Source organism: Fukomys damarensis, unplaced genomic scaffold, assembly GCF_012274545.1.
Source record: "Fukomys damarensis isolate Sample0158 unplaced genomic scaffold, DMR_v1.0_HiC HiC_scaffold_9, whole genome shotgun sequence".
NCBI classification, from domain to species: Eukaryota; Metazoa; Chordata; class Mammalia; order Rodentia; family Bathyergidae; genus Fukomys; species Fukomys damarensis.
The window spans coordinates 50,207,395-50,221,699 of NW_022900921.1; the positions used below are offsets into that span (position 1 = coordinate 50,207,395).

Below are 14,305 nucleotides of genomic sequence, written 5' to 3' on the forward strand. Positions count from 1 at the left end.
GGTCCTGGCCCACCTGCGCCCCCCGGCCCAGCAGCGCCCCCAGGCGCCCCTTGCGAATCTGCCGCGGGCAGGAGAGCACAGGCGGCAAAGGTGGGTACTGACACGGGAGGGGCGCTCGGGCTCTACACCTCTTCTCCAACTTTGCTTTCCTCCTGGGACCCCCAGGTCCAGGCACGGCTCCTGTGCCACTCTGGCTGCCCTGGCCAGGCACCTGGACATCTGGTCCATGGTGAACCGTCCTTCCCCTCCTTTCCTGGGCCTGTTTCTTTGCCTCTTTGTGTCCTCCTTCATCTCCCCAGTGACAACCTCTTCCCCGGACCCCCAGACTCTCCACCTGCGCCCCTCAGCGGGCCTGGAGGAAAGTTGGAGCTTTGTTCTGTCTTCCTGGTTCCGATGGCTGCAGGGGAGTGCGTTGGCTCCTGCCTGTGTGTCTGGAGATTGGAGGAGAGGGGTCCTGTGGGGGGCAGGCCACTCCCAGTGCTTAGAAGGGACAGTTAACCTAGAGGCCCCAGCCCTTCTGGGTGTGGTAGGTCATCGTGGAGTCACTGTCCCCTCTGCACCCTCAGGCAGGGTTGTAGTCCCACGAAGCTGTTTCAGATCATGATTATTAATCGTGCATTTGTATTGGCTAGCCTTAGCTGCCTGTGTTTTAGTGGACAGATCTTAGGAGGATCAGTGGTCTGATTTCAAGTCTTCTTGTTCTGGTTACCACACACCCCTGTCATCTGAGGTCACCCATGGAATGCTGCTTGGAGTGAAACACAAAGTGCCCCCTCTTTTTTCTGATGGAGAATATGTCGTTGATTTTCTGAAACTATCATTTGCTTTAAAAGCACAACCATATTCGGCTGCCCCGACCATGCAGGGAGTTGGTGTGTAGTGTAACATGCGAGGTCCTGAAGGTCTGGGAGCATCTGAACCATGCAGCACCAGACTGTTGCCAAGGTGGGGAGCTGGCACCTTGGGTGTAGGCTTGGGTCCAAGGCCACACTTTCTGAATTGGGTTTTCTCCAGACCAAGGAGACTTGTGCTCACTGCTGGAGGGGAGTCCCTCCCCCATTGGTTTTCATTGTGATTGAAAACCATGCTCCAGTTAGAGATCTGCAAAACTTTTCTTTCCTGTTCTTGCTGTTTTTAATGTAAAGAATTTTATTTGCAAAATGAACAGGTCGCCACCTGCTTCAGTAATTATGTAATTTTTGGAGCTAGCTTTTTTTGTGTGTGTGTGTGTGACAGATCTCACTATGTAGTTCAGGCTGGCCTTGAACTCATGGTGACTCTTCTGCCTCAGCCTCCTGAGTGCAGGGATTTACAGGTATATGCCACCACACCCAGTGTCTGGCAAATCTCTAGGTTTCTCGGTGGCTGTGTGTTTACAGAAGTCTCCTCTGTTGATCTTGGAAGGGACTGTGCAGGACTAGGAGGTTGAGAGGTGATCTCTACCATGGCAGAGGCCCAGACTTGGGGCATGTCTGGAATTCTGGCATCGTGGTATTCTTCAGAACTTGTCATAAGGGTGGACACTTGTAAGATTTAGTAACAAAGCTTAGTGATAGGGAACTGAGGTGTAGCTGTGTAGATTTTGAAACTATGGGTGACTTTCTAAATGCACAGAAATTGTGTTCACAGCTTGCCATACTTTGGGGCACCCTGAGAACACGTATTCTCTCTTTTTGCTCTGTTAGCTGAGTGTAGCCCTCTGTCACCATAGGCCACCTCCTAGGGATTAGGTTCTGGTTCTGGGGAAAGTCTGAATCAAATTGAGTACTATCTTTGATCATTTCCAGAAAGGAGAAATCCATGGTGGAAGAGATTATAATACTGTTAGCCTTTTCATCCCTGGATTCCTTGGTCACCTAACAGACCCGGGCACTGTACTCCTGCTGGAACAGCAGAGTTAGGTCTGGGGCATCCTGTGCAGGATGTGAAGTGGAAGGGGACTGAGTAGAGTCCCATTAAAGCCACCTATTCTTCTCCAGCAGAGACTTCAGGTAGAGATTGCCTCAGGACAGGTGTCTGGCATTTTGCTGCACACTATTGTGCCAACTCCCTGCAAGCCGACTCTGGTACCGCTGCTCATTTAATCGATGGCACTTGTCCCACCACTCAGCAGATCCCAAATATGCCATAGTGAGAGGGGCCTTGAGCAGGCAGGCTCCTGTTTTCCCTGTGGGAAGTTCCTCAGACGTGTGACGTGGGCCAGTTGGGATATGTAAACTTTGTAGATCTGTAGAGAGGTAACTCTTAGAATGTCTGCTTTGTGATCTTGGTTACACAGTGGGACACATCATATGTAAAATTTTTCACTTCTGTCTGGTTTCATTTGCATTAGTTTCACCGGCACCTAGAGTCCCCCAACCTGGTCAACACAGCTGCTCAGCTCTGCTTTTATGGGAGTCGTTTAATACTGTTTGGGAATCAGTTAGTGATGCTATTCTTGGACATTTTGGACCAAATTCACATCTCCTTTGCCTGGCACTGGGGTTGCCGGTCTTGCCTTGGCCTTTGGTGAATACTTTATACCTGGATTCCTAGAGTGCCCTTTGAGAGTCTTGTTTTCATGGTCTTGCCCAGTATGGCAATTGCTAATGTGTGCTAAATTTCTCAGCCTAACTTGCTTGTTAAATCTTTTCATAATTTTGGAAAAGACCCCCTTTAACACTCCAGAGCTGTATTGAGAGAACTCTTTCAGGATGATCTGCCTTGCTAAGAAGGCTTTTGTGAGGGATGGGGGTGCAGCTCAGTGGGTCACACTTGCCTAGTGAGCAGGAGGCTCTGGGTTCCCTCCCCAGTGCTGCAGCAGACAAGAAAAGAGCCTGCTGAAGATTTTTGTGTTTCCATGTTGAGGTTGCTTTTCAGTGTGGGAGATTTAATAAGGACCCAGTTATAAGAAAAACACAATTCTTTTCTGAATGTTTTTTATTTTGAACACTCCTTGCTTTGCTTTGGGCATGTGCAGAACTTACTGAGTGTCTCTGCTGGGTCAGGCCCTCTGCCCTAGGGGCACTGTGGGTACAGGCAGGCCTCAACCCAGACCTCTGAAAGATTTCAAGGATGGACATTTATACACATTAAGGGACTAAAGAAAGCGTGGGCACTACTTTTAGTAAAGGTAGTCTTTAGACACAACTTTGTTTCTTCCCTTTGTGGTGGTAGGATGGAACCCAGGCCTTGCAGAAGCTAGGCTGGCACTCACCACTGAACTGCACCCACTGTGTGTGGAGTATCGTGAGGTACACAGGATATGTTTAGATCAGGCCCACTTGGAAATCTCTTCTATACCCCTAGGAGTGGGAGTAGGGTCTAATCATGGAAAGGCAAAACAGACTGGGGAGGGTCACACATTATATGTGTTGGGTACTTCATTGTATGAAAATGCCCACATGTGATGCTTACACTATCTTTGGATGCAGGACTCAGGACCTTGAGTCCAGGTTGTATTGTGTGAACATCAAGCCGTGGTCACCACTTACCATTGCCTATTCCTTTTCTTCGAGTGGAGTGGGAACTCAGAGTCTGCCAGGGAATTCTGAGTGGCGCATCTTTCTGGATTCTAGGTAATTCCTCCCCTTCATTATTTTATGTTCTTGTGCACACCTGATTTGACCATTTTGAAGCTGTCTGCCTCTGTTGAGTCTGTCTGAGGAGACTTCTTTGTCTTCTAAGGACAGCATTTTCTTTTTTCTTTGTGCTTAGCCTCATCAGTTACATAATATTTAATTAAAGTATTTTTTAACATCATGAGGACAACTTTCATAAGCATGGTGGGAACAAGGAAGACAGATGCTTGGTAAGGATAAGTTATCCTGGCATTATGAGGGGACAGTTTGTCCATGAGGTACAGTGGGTGCTGTGTGGTCCACTTGCTCCCTGGCTGCGGCCCAGGCAGAGGTGTTGTGGTGTTTGGAAGCAGATGGCCCTGTGCTCTGGTGGTGGACAATTGGGGTTGTCCCTGAGCAGCTGCCGAGCACCTGCTGCATGCCGGCATGGGTGTCAGTGCCCTTATACAGAGCTCTCAGTGTCCCATCGTGTGCCTGGGTCATGACTATGTTGAGGTCTCATCAGGTCTGAGAGCCAGGAAGTGACCAAGGCAGGACATGCCCTCTGCCTGTGCTGCCTTCTGTATGACTAGCCTCAGGTATAATAAGGGCTCCAGAGGAAAATTCAGCAGTAGGGGACTGGATGGCCTGTGGGGGCTGGCAGCATCATGACAGTGGAGCCGTAGTGTGACCTTTCCAGAAGGCCCAGAGAGTAGACAGTGCCTTCGGATCTATGACCATGCCATGTTTCAGTGGGTAGCTTTAGTGCATTACCATTTGTGGACACCTTCCATGTCACAACCGCTGTGGGCAAAGGGCTAAGTCAGGCTATCTGAGCCTTCTGTGCTCCTTACTCCGCCTCCATGAGCTAGCTGTCACTGGTGGAGATAGCTAGGCTGCGGCTTCTTTTGCTGAAGGGCACGTGGTGCCTCCTGATTAGAGAAGCCTCATCCCTGACCAGGGTCCTGCACACAGCATGGCCGACCTGGAGCACCTGCTTGCTCTGCAGAAGCCCAGGACTGCACATAGCAGGAGGAGCCTGTGTGGGTTGGAATGCAGTCATCATGGCAGGCAGCTCCCCAGGTATGTGAAGCTGGGCCCAGCCCTTGGCTCTTTCTGAAGGATCTCACTCACCTGCTGTCTCCTCTATCATCACCTTAGCCCTAGCACCCCCATCCAGGTCTCCAGAGGGAAACAGGGGGGAGAGGGTCTCCTGCCTTCTCCATGAGGGTGAGTGGGTGCCCCTGCCACTGTGATGGTGTCCAGTTAAGGATGTGAGCATGTGTGCAGCTATGTAGTGGAGGTGTGAATACATGTTTGTGGATGTAGACTTGCACGTCTGTGCGTATTTGTGGAGTGGGGGTGTGGGAATTTGGGAGGTGTAGGGTCTGCTCCATACCTGTCAACCTCTGTCATTGGAACAGGATCATGGGGCAGTTAGGAATACTGTGGTGGAGTGGTTGAGTCTATTTCACCTGCTAAATTGCTCCAGGTTTTGTCTTTGTTGTCAGAGGCAGTGTTCCTGATCTTTACAAGCGTCATTAAAGTGAAAAACAAAAGTGCCTTAACCATAATGTGCTCAAGACACAGTGGGGATGAGAGGCTGCTCCTGTAGGGTGGCTGCTCCTGCCAGGTTCCTGCTCCTACCAGGCAGCTTGTCCCCTCTGGCCAGCAGCCCCTCCTTAGTCCAGAGCCCCCTTACTTGCTGTAACTCCTGGAACCCAGCTGCTCTCAGGATGAAACAGAGCTCCACTCCTCAGGAAGCCACCAGCCTGCGGGGGCACAACAGCACTACTTCCCAATTATGCGGTGTTTCCAGTGTGCATTTTAGCTCAACTGTATTTGATCCTTGCCTTTTATAGTCAGCTTGATCTGTTTTGAGCATGTTTCTGAAGTGAAACATCGGCCAGCCCTTGGTTAGGGGCAGATGCTCTGTGTGGCAACTTTGGTAGGGCCATGACCAGTGTCTTTGAGCTTTGACTTGCTCAGGTGACCTCCAGACTTTGTGGGCGAGAAGTGCGTGCTCTACAGGTTATACAGGGCTTTACCTGACTCTCATAGAACAGGGTGTTAAGCTTGAGGTGGTGGCATTGTTCAGTGGCACATCCTGCTGTGCTGAATAGAGCCTTACTTGGCCGCCAGTGAGGCTGCAAGGAACAAGGTAGAGAGTCAGTGCCTCCGGGGCAGTTCCCCTGCAGGTGCTGCCTCCTTTACTCTCTGCTTGGGCCCCAAAGGATCAGTGATGGTCAGATGCTGCTGTCCATTTGAGACTTGCAGGAACCTCGTGAAGAGATGCTGCTCTTCTTTGCCCCACTTGAGTTTACCTGCTCAATATACAGTAGCTGTCTGCAAACACAGAGATGTTAGGATTTTGCATTTTAGCCAGTGTGGCATGTGCGTGGATTGCTCACATGAGTTCATCTGATTTAGAGTAATTAGGATTCACCACAGGAACTCAGGCCAATAAAAGTAGAGAGAGAATTTAAAAATGTGCTTCCCCAGGGGCAATGCGAATGCACAGAAAGCTAAAGAGACCTCACTGTGTGCAGAGGGAAAGGGACCCAGAAAGCAGCAGGTCCAGGGAGAAAAGGAGCATTCTCTTTCCTGTCTCTCAGAGTGCTGCGCACCAGGCAGTCCACCATATGGCCAGTCTAGGCAGTTTCAGGTGTAGGGATAGAAATTGTATTGGTCTTTGTTGATAATAAGATGTAAATCTTCCCCACTTATTTAAGTGGCCAGAAATGATTCAGAGATGCACGTATCAGTATCTTCTTACTCTGTCTTCTCTCTGGCAGGATGCTTTTCCCAGTGCTGGGGATTGAACCCTGGGCCCCGTTCCCCTCAGCCCTCTGGCAGGAATTTCTGATAAGGGAAGTGGGTTGGATGAGCCAGGGCTTCCTCAGTTTGCAGCTGGTTCCCACCTCTCCCATTTTCTTCTTCCAGTGTCTTGATTGATCAGACAAGGGCTTTGCACACCTCCTCTCTAGATCACTCCTTCCAGGGGGGACAGAGAGTATATAGGAGTGATGGGGAGGGTCTCATCTGAGCTTTCTAAACTTGCTGCTGGTTCTCAGTTTCTGCAGTGGGGTCATGTAGATGGCACCTTGTGGAGAAGGTGTTCACCTTCTCACTAAGACCAACCTTAGTGTAGTCACTGGAATTTGGCGATCAGGGGCTCCTTTGATGTTGGGAAATTGTCTTTCAGCCCTAGTACCACCTGAGGTGAAAACCATCGGGATGTATCACTTAGGATCTAAGTCACAATGACAGAAGGCTGTACTTTGCTTTTTTACTAGGTTGAGCCCAGAGATCTAGGGAGGGTGTGCTGGACAGGGAAGAGAGTCAGCACACCTCACGATTGCCCTGGGTTCTCATGGGCAGCTGCTGTCACTTTCAAAGACAGATAGTGACTCCTCGGCAGCTGAGCTGGCAACTGTTGCTCCTCGGTTTGAAGTGTTAAACAAAGTGCTGCAGGGGCCCAGGTAGCCACTTCAGGGACAGTTTGTCTGGTCCAGGTCTGGTGTGTGGAGTTCCTTTTGCCCTATGGATAGAGTGGACATGTGTGTGCATCTCTCAGTTAGAGATTTCTGAAGAGTGTGTGTACCCATCTAGGCTTGGGAGAGGCCACCTTGGGGCTGGTGAGCAGGGCTGTTTGTGCCCTGAGTCATGGCAGAGAAAATGCCCAGGGTCAGAATCTGCTTTGTTACTTTCAGGAATACAGTTGTCATAGAGTTGGGAGTTTATGTTTCTCAACCTGACAGACTAAGCTGTGACCTATGTATAATAGTAGATATTTTCCTGGATTTGAAGCTGTTGCCCGACATCCAAAGGAGGTGACAGACCTCAGATTTTGCAGGAACCTCCTGAAGGATGGCATGGGTTGGGACTGTGGACTACCACTGTGGTTCCTACGCTTTCCAGGTACCTATCTGCCTACAGTGGCCAGCACATTGCACCCAGCAAGCAGTGTCTGGGTTGTGTGGCTGGGCAGGGCCACAGAGGCAGCACTTGTGGCTGGACATCCAGGAGTTTGCACTCATGGCAGGTGGTGGTTATTTGTCTCATCTGTGGCTGTAGTACAGACCTAGAGAGTCTCCCTGACTGCTACACAGTGCCACACAGCTTGCAGGGCAAGGCCAGGAGGGGACAGGCCAGCAGGAGGGTGCTGTCCTCCCCTAGGTCTTCTCTAAAAGCCATAGGTATGTGCCTGGCTGCACCATGCACTGACTGTGGTTCACTCACCTGTGTGAGCCGTGTTCTGCTGCTCTGCTTCTATATGTTAATGCTCCTTTTCTGCTTTCCCCAAACTTCAGCAGTATCTTACTTTTTAAAGTTTAGGTGTTACAGAAAATAGAACATGTTTTCTTTTTCTGTGTGGAGTTAATACCCAGTTTGTGTGATTATGGGGATCATAATGCTTCCTGTGTCCCCAGACTAATCTCTGTGTCATCTTTGGCCATCAGTACCACAAGCACTGGTAGCTTCTCTGCTGTTAAGCCCTGTGGGCCGAGGTCTGTCTGCCTCAGGCTGCCATGTGGGTCTGGGCTGGGGTGGGTGGGCAGTGCAGGACCCACCTGAGCTCAGGTGAGTGAATTTTGTCCAGCCCAAACCTCAGGACCCCAAATCTCCTTCCTTCATCTCCCATGCGGCTGCGGACTCTCTGTAGTCTCCTCAAGCTGACTGTGTGCTCTTCACCACCCCACCTGGACTGTGTTATTCAGGCACTCTTGCCCTGCCAGTCCTTTAAAGGAGGTGGCTGTGACTTGTCCTGGTCACTTCCTCTTTTTCATCTTATCAGTGACCATGGGGCTTAGCCCATGCATGCCACCTTCCAGCACACTGACCTCTGGGGTGGGGCCTATGCCTCTGTGATCCTTGGGTTCCTGCATGCCTTTCCATCCAGTATGAGGGCCAGGGCCAAACTCAAGGCTGTGGAGGACCAGCCCCAGCCCAGAAGGCTCCTTCCAGGGGAAGATAGAGGCCCTGTCAGCTGTAGGATGGGTGGGGAGGTGACACTTGGGGTCACAATGTACTTGGACCTTATGTCCTGCTGGGTGCCAGGTGTCTACCACTGTGCTTCCTGTGTGCTCAGCCTGCAGCCACCTCAGCCTCATCCACTGCCTAGGCTCTTCTGTACTTGCTCTGGCTCTGTCTGCCCGTCCCCAGCCTGGCTGAGTCCTCTTCTGGCAATCCTAGAGTCACCTAGACAGCAATGGGCTGTCTCCTCGCTGGACCTTGTCCCCCTGGGACTCTTGGACCTGTAAGCTGTGTCCTCCACACCTTTGGAAGCTGTCCCTGCTCCCCACCCCCACTCCTCTCCCTGAGGTTCTTCTAGGGAAAAGGTGTTTACTTGTGCTCTTGTGTTTTCTCTTAAAAACCCACCTTCAGCTGGGGAAATAGCTTAGGTAGGTACCTCAGTGGCCAAATGCCAGCCAGAGACACCAAAAGTAAACAAAAATATCCAACTTGTATGTATGTTCTATTCTGATTTCATGTCTTGGGGTTGTCTGCCCAGGCTCAGGTCATATGTGTACCCTTACTTCCCTGCCCAGCTCCCCCAGCACACCTGCTCACCAGCACAGCTGCAGATATGAGGCTGCCAGGTCCCCAAGTTGGGCACGGATCCAGGGCTGCTGGGCTGCGACTTCATACTGCCTGGCGTTATGGAGATGTCAGCAAGTGGAGTGTGGGGTTCCCAGAGATTTTTCATTCTCTAGTTTTATTTTTAAATGACATGCAGTAACTGTACCTGTTGATGGCACCTGTTGTGCTACGTGTGCACACTGTGTAATGATTGAAACAGGGTAATCAGCGCACCCATCACCCAAAACACTCATCATTTCTTTGTGATGAGAATATTGAGATTCCTGTAACGGTTTTGAAATGTGTGATGCACTGTTGCTAACCTCAGCAGGCAGTTGTGCAACCCAGCACCAGCAGTCATTCCCATATCCACCTGTGACTTCACACAATAGGCCCTTCCAGCCCCTTCTTTAGAGGCCCCACCCCCCATGGGCATGGTGCTGTTCTTCTGGATTCCCAAGGAGGTCACACATTGCCTGTCTCCCAGTGCCTGGCTCATCTCACTAATGTGATGTCCTTTGGGGTCTTGCATGTTGCCCCAAATGACAGGGTTTTGTGTTTTTTTTTAATGTCTGAATCTGTATGCCATCATGCATATATACCTCATCTTCTCTCCAGTCACAGGACAATAGTCCCCCCGCCATGTAGAGTCCATATCTCAGTTGTGGTTAATAATTTTGCTATGACTTGAAATTGTTGACTCTGACCTCTTCCCATGTTCATTTCATATCTTTTGGATTTATGCCCGGAAGTGGGGTTTCTAGGTTGTACATATGCTAGCTCTACCTTTAGTTTACTTTCACAATGGCTGTGCTGATTTACATTGCCAACATCATATACTGGGATTTCCTCCCTGTGTCCTCACCAGCCTGTGTTTGGTTTTGGTGTGGCCATTCTGACTGGAGCCAAGTAGTAGCTTGCTGTGCTCTGATTGCAGTTCCCTGATGTTCAGTGCTGTTGAGCATCTTTGTGTCTGAGTTTCCTGATGTTGGCTTTCCTTCCTGGACACATGGGGTAGAGGGGTGCTGCCATCTTAGCAATAGATGTGGGCGGGGTGGCTGTCACCCCAGAGGTGTGTGTGAGGGGGGGACACACGTTTTTGCTCTTTAAACTTGGGTGGACATTCCATCAGGTGGAGAAATGTTCCAGGATGCTGGTTTTTGAGGTGAGCGGCCATGTTGACAGAGGCAGTGGACATGTCCTGAGTGTCATGGACTTGGAGACAGCATCCCAGAGGGGACTGGCATGGGGATGGAGAGGGTGCTTCTGGTGGGGATGGGAACATGGGGACCCAGGGTGGGTCATGCAAGATGGTGTCTGGGAAGGTGTTTTATGATTCTACTTGTGTTTATTTTAATGATCCCTGAAATTTGTCAAGGGCACGTTTAAAAACCTTACAGCAGTTGCTGTTTTCATTTGGAAACAAAAAGTTAAACAAATAAAGTTAAATAAAAAATGAATTAATTTAAAGAAACTCATTAAATAATTATTGTGAAGATGAGGCTGGGTGACAGTTGTTTGGATAAAAACTGTCTTAGGTTGCAGGGAAATCAGACATTCTGCACTCTGGTGTTCATTGTTTCCAACAACTAAGATGTGAAGCCCACCTGAATATGGGTCAGGAACATCCCGTAACAGAGTACTACTCAGCCTTAAAAAAGGAGGAAGCCCTGCTCTGTGTAACAGCATGTGTGAGCCTAGAAGACATCATGGTACATAAACAAGACTCTGGAAGACCACGCTTGCCATGAGCTGAGAAGGTTGATCCCACAGAACAGATTGGACTGTGACTGCCCGAGACTTTGGGTGGGAGTCACAGAGGTACAGGCGACAGGTGTGACTATCACCAAGAGAGGAGTAAGCTCTGGAGCCCTGGAGTAGTGGATGATTGGAGTCATAGCAGTGTGACTTGAAGTCTGCAGTGGGGTAGCTCTTGGTGTTCTCCCTGTACACAGGAAGCACTGACAGGAGGTGGAGGGCGTGCTTGCCAGGACATGCATAGTTCTTATTTGTCAGTAATACTTCAGTACAGGTGGGGAAAATAAATGGTAAAAATAACAAAAGCTATTTTTTGGAAGCCACAAAGCCACTTTATGTCACGGAGTTAGCAGACTTCCCTTTCCCCATAGTGTCCAGACATCAGTCCTCTTGCCTTATTTCCTCCGGTCATGGGCGCTGATACCTGGGGCTGATGGTCTTAGAGGTGGCAGGGGGCTGGACAGCTGCCTGTGAGAAATGGGCCTTGTTTTGTGTTTGGAACACAATTCTGGGGAAAATTGCCTTTTTGAATTTTAAACCCAAATAGTAAGTGCCTTTGAGAGCCTTCTAAGGCTGAGGAAGGCTGAGAAGGACAGGGTCCTAGCCCTCACACACACTAGTCAGGGCCAGCTAGCCTCCCTGGCCCATGCGTGGGTCTTGTGCACACCTGGCTTCAGCTGTCTCCTTACTGTCTGTACCTCAGCAAAGCTGGATACATGGCTTAGGGCCCAGGGATAGGCAGGGGCAGCAGAACCTGTCCTGAGCACATGTGCCAGCTGCACATAGGTGGATGTGGGTGGACTCTGAGGGCCATGCCCAATGCTGACCCTGAGTCCCAGTGAACTGGTTCTGATCTGGGGACCACCGTCAGGAGCCAGATCTGTCTTGGGTTCATTGGGGTTCTGGGGACTGGGTTCATTACCATGAGGGCCATTGTTATAAAGTGAGCCCTCACTCTCTAGCATGTTGCACTCTGGGACATATCAGTACAGGAGACCTTGCAAGCCCCGGCCACTGCACCCTAGCTTTAGCTTCTGAACAGTGAACTAAGTGAACCTCCTCACCTTACAGTTCTGGCCTCAGGTGTTTTCTTGACCAAGACCTTAGCTTGCACCACCTGCCCATCCATCTCCGCTCTTGAGAGTCTCCCCTGTCCCTGACCACCTCTGCTTAGCTCTTCCTGAGCTCCCAACTCCTTGGCTGCTGTTCTCTCCTTGAGACTCTTCCTACCTCTTCCTTCCTTCTGCTTCCTGGCCCCAGGTGTTGTCTCCTCACCAGCATTGCTCAGCCGTGGGTCAGCTGGGACTGTGGGTTGTGACAGATGTCACGTCTGGGAAGATCCCAGGAGAGCCAAGAGCACAGCTGCAATACGTTGGAAGATGCTTTTGACCTTCCACTAGGGTAAACAAAAGCCATGATTGCAGAAAGAATGCCTTGTTATTTTTACACCTAAATTAAATCCAATTGGAGTACAAAAATACATGATTACAAAATGGGCCTATTGCATCGGAAGTTTTCCAAGGGTTGTTTTCCCTTGTGACCTTGTGGCCTGTGGTACCCACAGTCAGGTTCCATGATCTTGGGCTACATCCCTTGGAGCCCACTTGGCTCACAGAGTGCCGCTGTCCGCTTGTGGACTGGCCTCACATGACAGTCACAGACGAGCATGTCCACCAGGCCTTCCTGCCAGTGAGTGGCTCCCCTTCAACCCTTTCGGTGGGAGAGAGCCCTGCATTGTCCTTTGAAGTCTTTGGAAAGCATTGTAACCTCCTAGATGAGAGAAGGTTTAGAAGTGCAAATGATTGTCAAGTTGAATATTAATAGCAGTTATTAATCACTGGAATTGTGTGCCAGACACTTGACTTTTGATTAAATGGAGCAGAGCTCAAGCCAAACCCAAGACATCTCAGCTTGGAGATCTCAACAGGTCGCCTGAAGCATCAGTCTGAGTGGAGCAGAGATGTTCCAGGGTCTGAGTAGTAGTCTGAATGAAATCACCACAGGTCAAGATGGTGCAGCCTGTCCTGTCATCACGATGTTCCTGGGCAGGGTTCATCCAGTGCCCCTTCCCAGAGCTGGGCATGGCACCCAGCCATGATGAGATGCTCAATCCAAGCTTCAGAATGAGATCCCAGAGAGAGTGAGAGGTGGGGTGTCTTGGTCAGAAAGTGCAAACAGGACACAAAGACCCTAGTGCTCAGGAGGCTCAGCCCAGCCCACCACGGAAAAAACACAGGGCTCTGTTTTTCAGCAGAAGCACCCTCAGAACTGTCCCACAAGCTGTGAATTCACCTGAAACGCTTTTTTAAAAAAGTAATCACTGTAGTTGTCACTGTAAATATTTGAGACTAAAATGTCCAGCAGGCCACCTGTCCACAACTGAGTCTTCTAATTTGAGACTCAACACTCTTTTTTTTCTTTCTTTTTATTGAGGTTATTGGTACAATCTAGGTATACAATACAATTACATTCATCCTTGGGATTCTGTACCTTTACATAATAGGTCTTGATTCTCATTTTTCCCCTTGTCCCTGCCCTCCCTCCACCCACTCCTCCCCTCCCCAATTACAAACACTTCATTTCCATTTTTTCAGTTTCTCATATTTTTTCCTCTCCCTTATTACCTTTCCCCCACCCTTCGCACTTTCCTTACACCTTTAGCCCTTTACTTCCTATTTCACATTATTAATTGTCTCATTAGGATCCTGTGTACTATTATAGTTTTTCACACCAAAGAAACTATTCGGTATTTCAGTTAAAGAAATCTCTGTATGAACATTAAAAATAGGGAATCCTAAAATAAAACTAAAAAGGAAAGTAAAAGAGAAAAGGCAATGATGTAACATCAAAATAATCCTTAATTCTGGAGATGAAAATGGTCCCTGAACATATTTAAATTGCCTCTCGCTCTTATAGTCTTATCTTATTCTTTTTTCATTATTTAGGGAATGCTTTATTAGTTTCTGTAATCAAACCTACGTAGATATGACCTTACATATTTAGTACGATGTGTTACCCCTGTACACATGGAAAAAAATAAAAAATAAAAATAAATTAACATTTCTAGACCAATATGGTTGTCCATTTCTGTACAGTGCCAAGTCAACACAGTAAATTGGGATGACTTTTTCCAAAGTTGGCAGCACCATTAAAGTTTCCCAAAATTCAATTTATGTATATATGTGTGTGTGTGTGTGTGTGTGTGTGTGTATATATATATATGTATATATATGTATGTATATATATGTGTATATATATATACACATATATGTATATACATATATAAAGACTAATCAGATAACCATAGAGATAGTGAGCAAAATGGAAGTCGTGATTCGAGACTCTAGAGCAGAAACTAACAAAAAAATAGATGAGCTTAGGACCATGATAGAAGCCATGAAGGCCCAACATAAGAAAGAAATGGA

General features: G+C 48.8%; 1 protein-coding gene across 1 annotated transcript in view; it reads left to right on the forward strand.

Annotated features, from left to right (window-relative positions):
* Nucleotides 1-3: 3 nt before the first annotated feature.
* Sh3rf3 (SH3 domain containing ring finger 3) overlaps nt 4-14,305 on the forward strand; it is a gene marked incomplete at its 5' end in the record, with an annotated part of 178,915 nt that continues 164,613 nt past the window's right edge. Inside the window, one exon of the mRNA XM_033761492.1 lies at nt 4-90. Coding sequence (XP_033617383.1) covers nt 4-90 — 87 coding nt within the window. The remainder of the gene's footprint in view (nt 91-14,305) is intronic.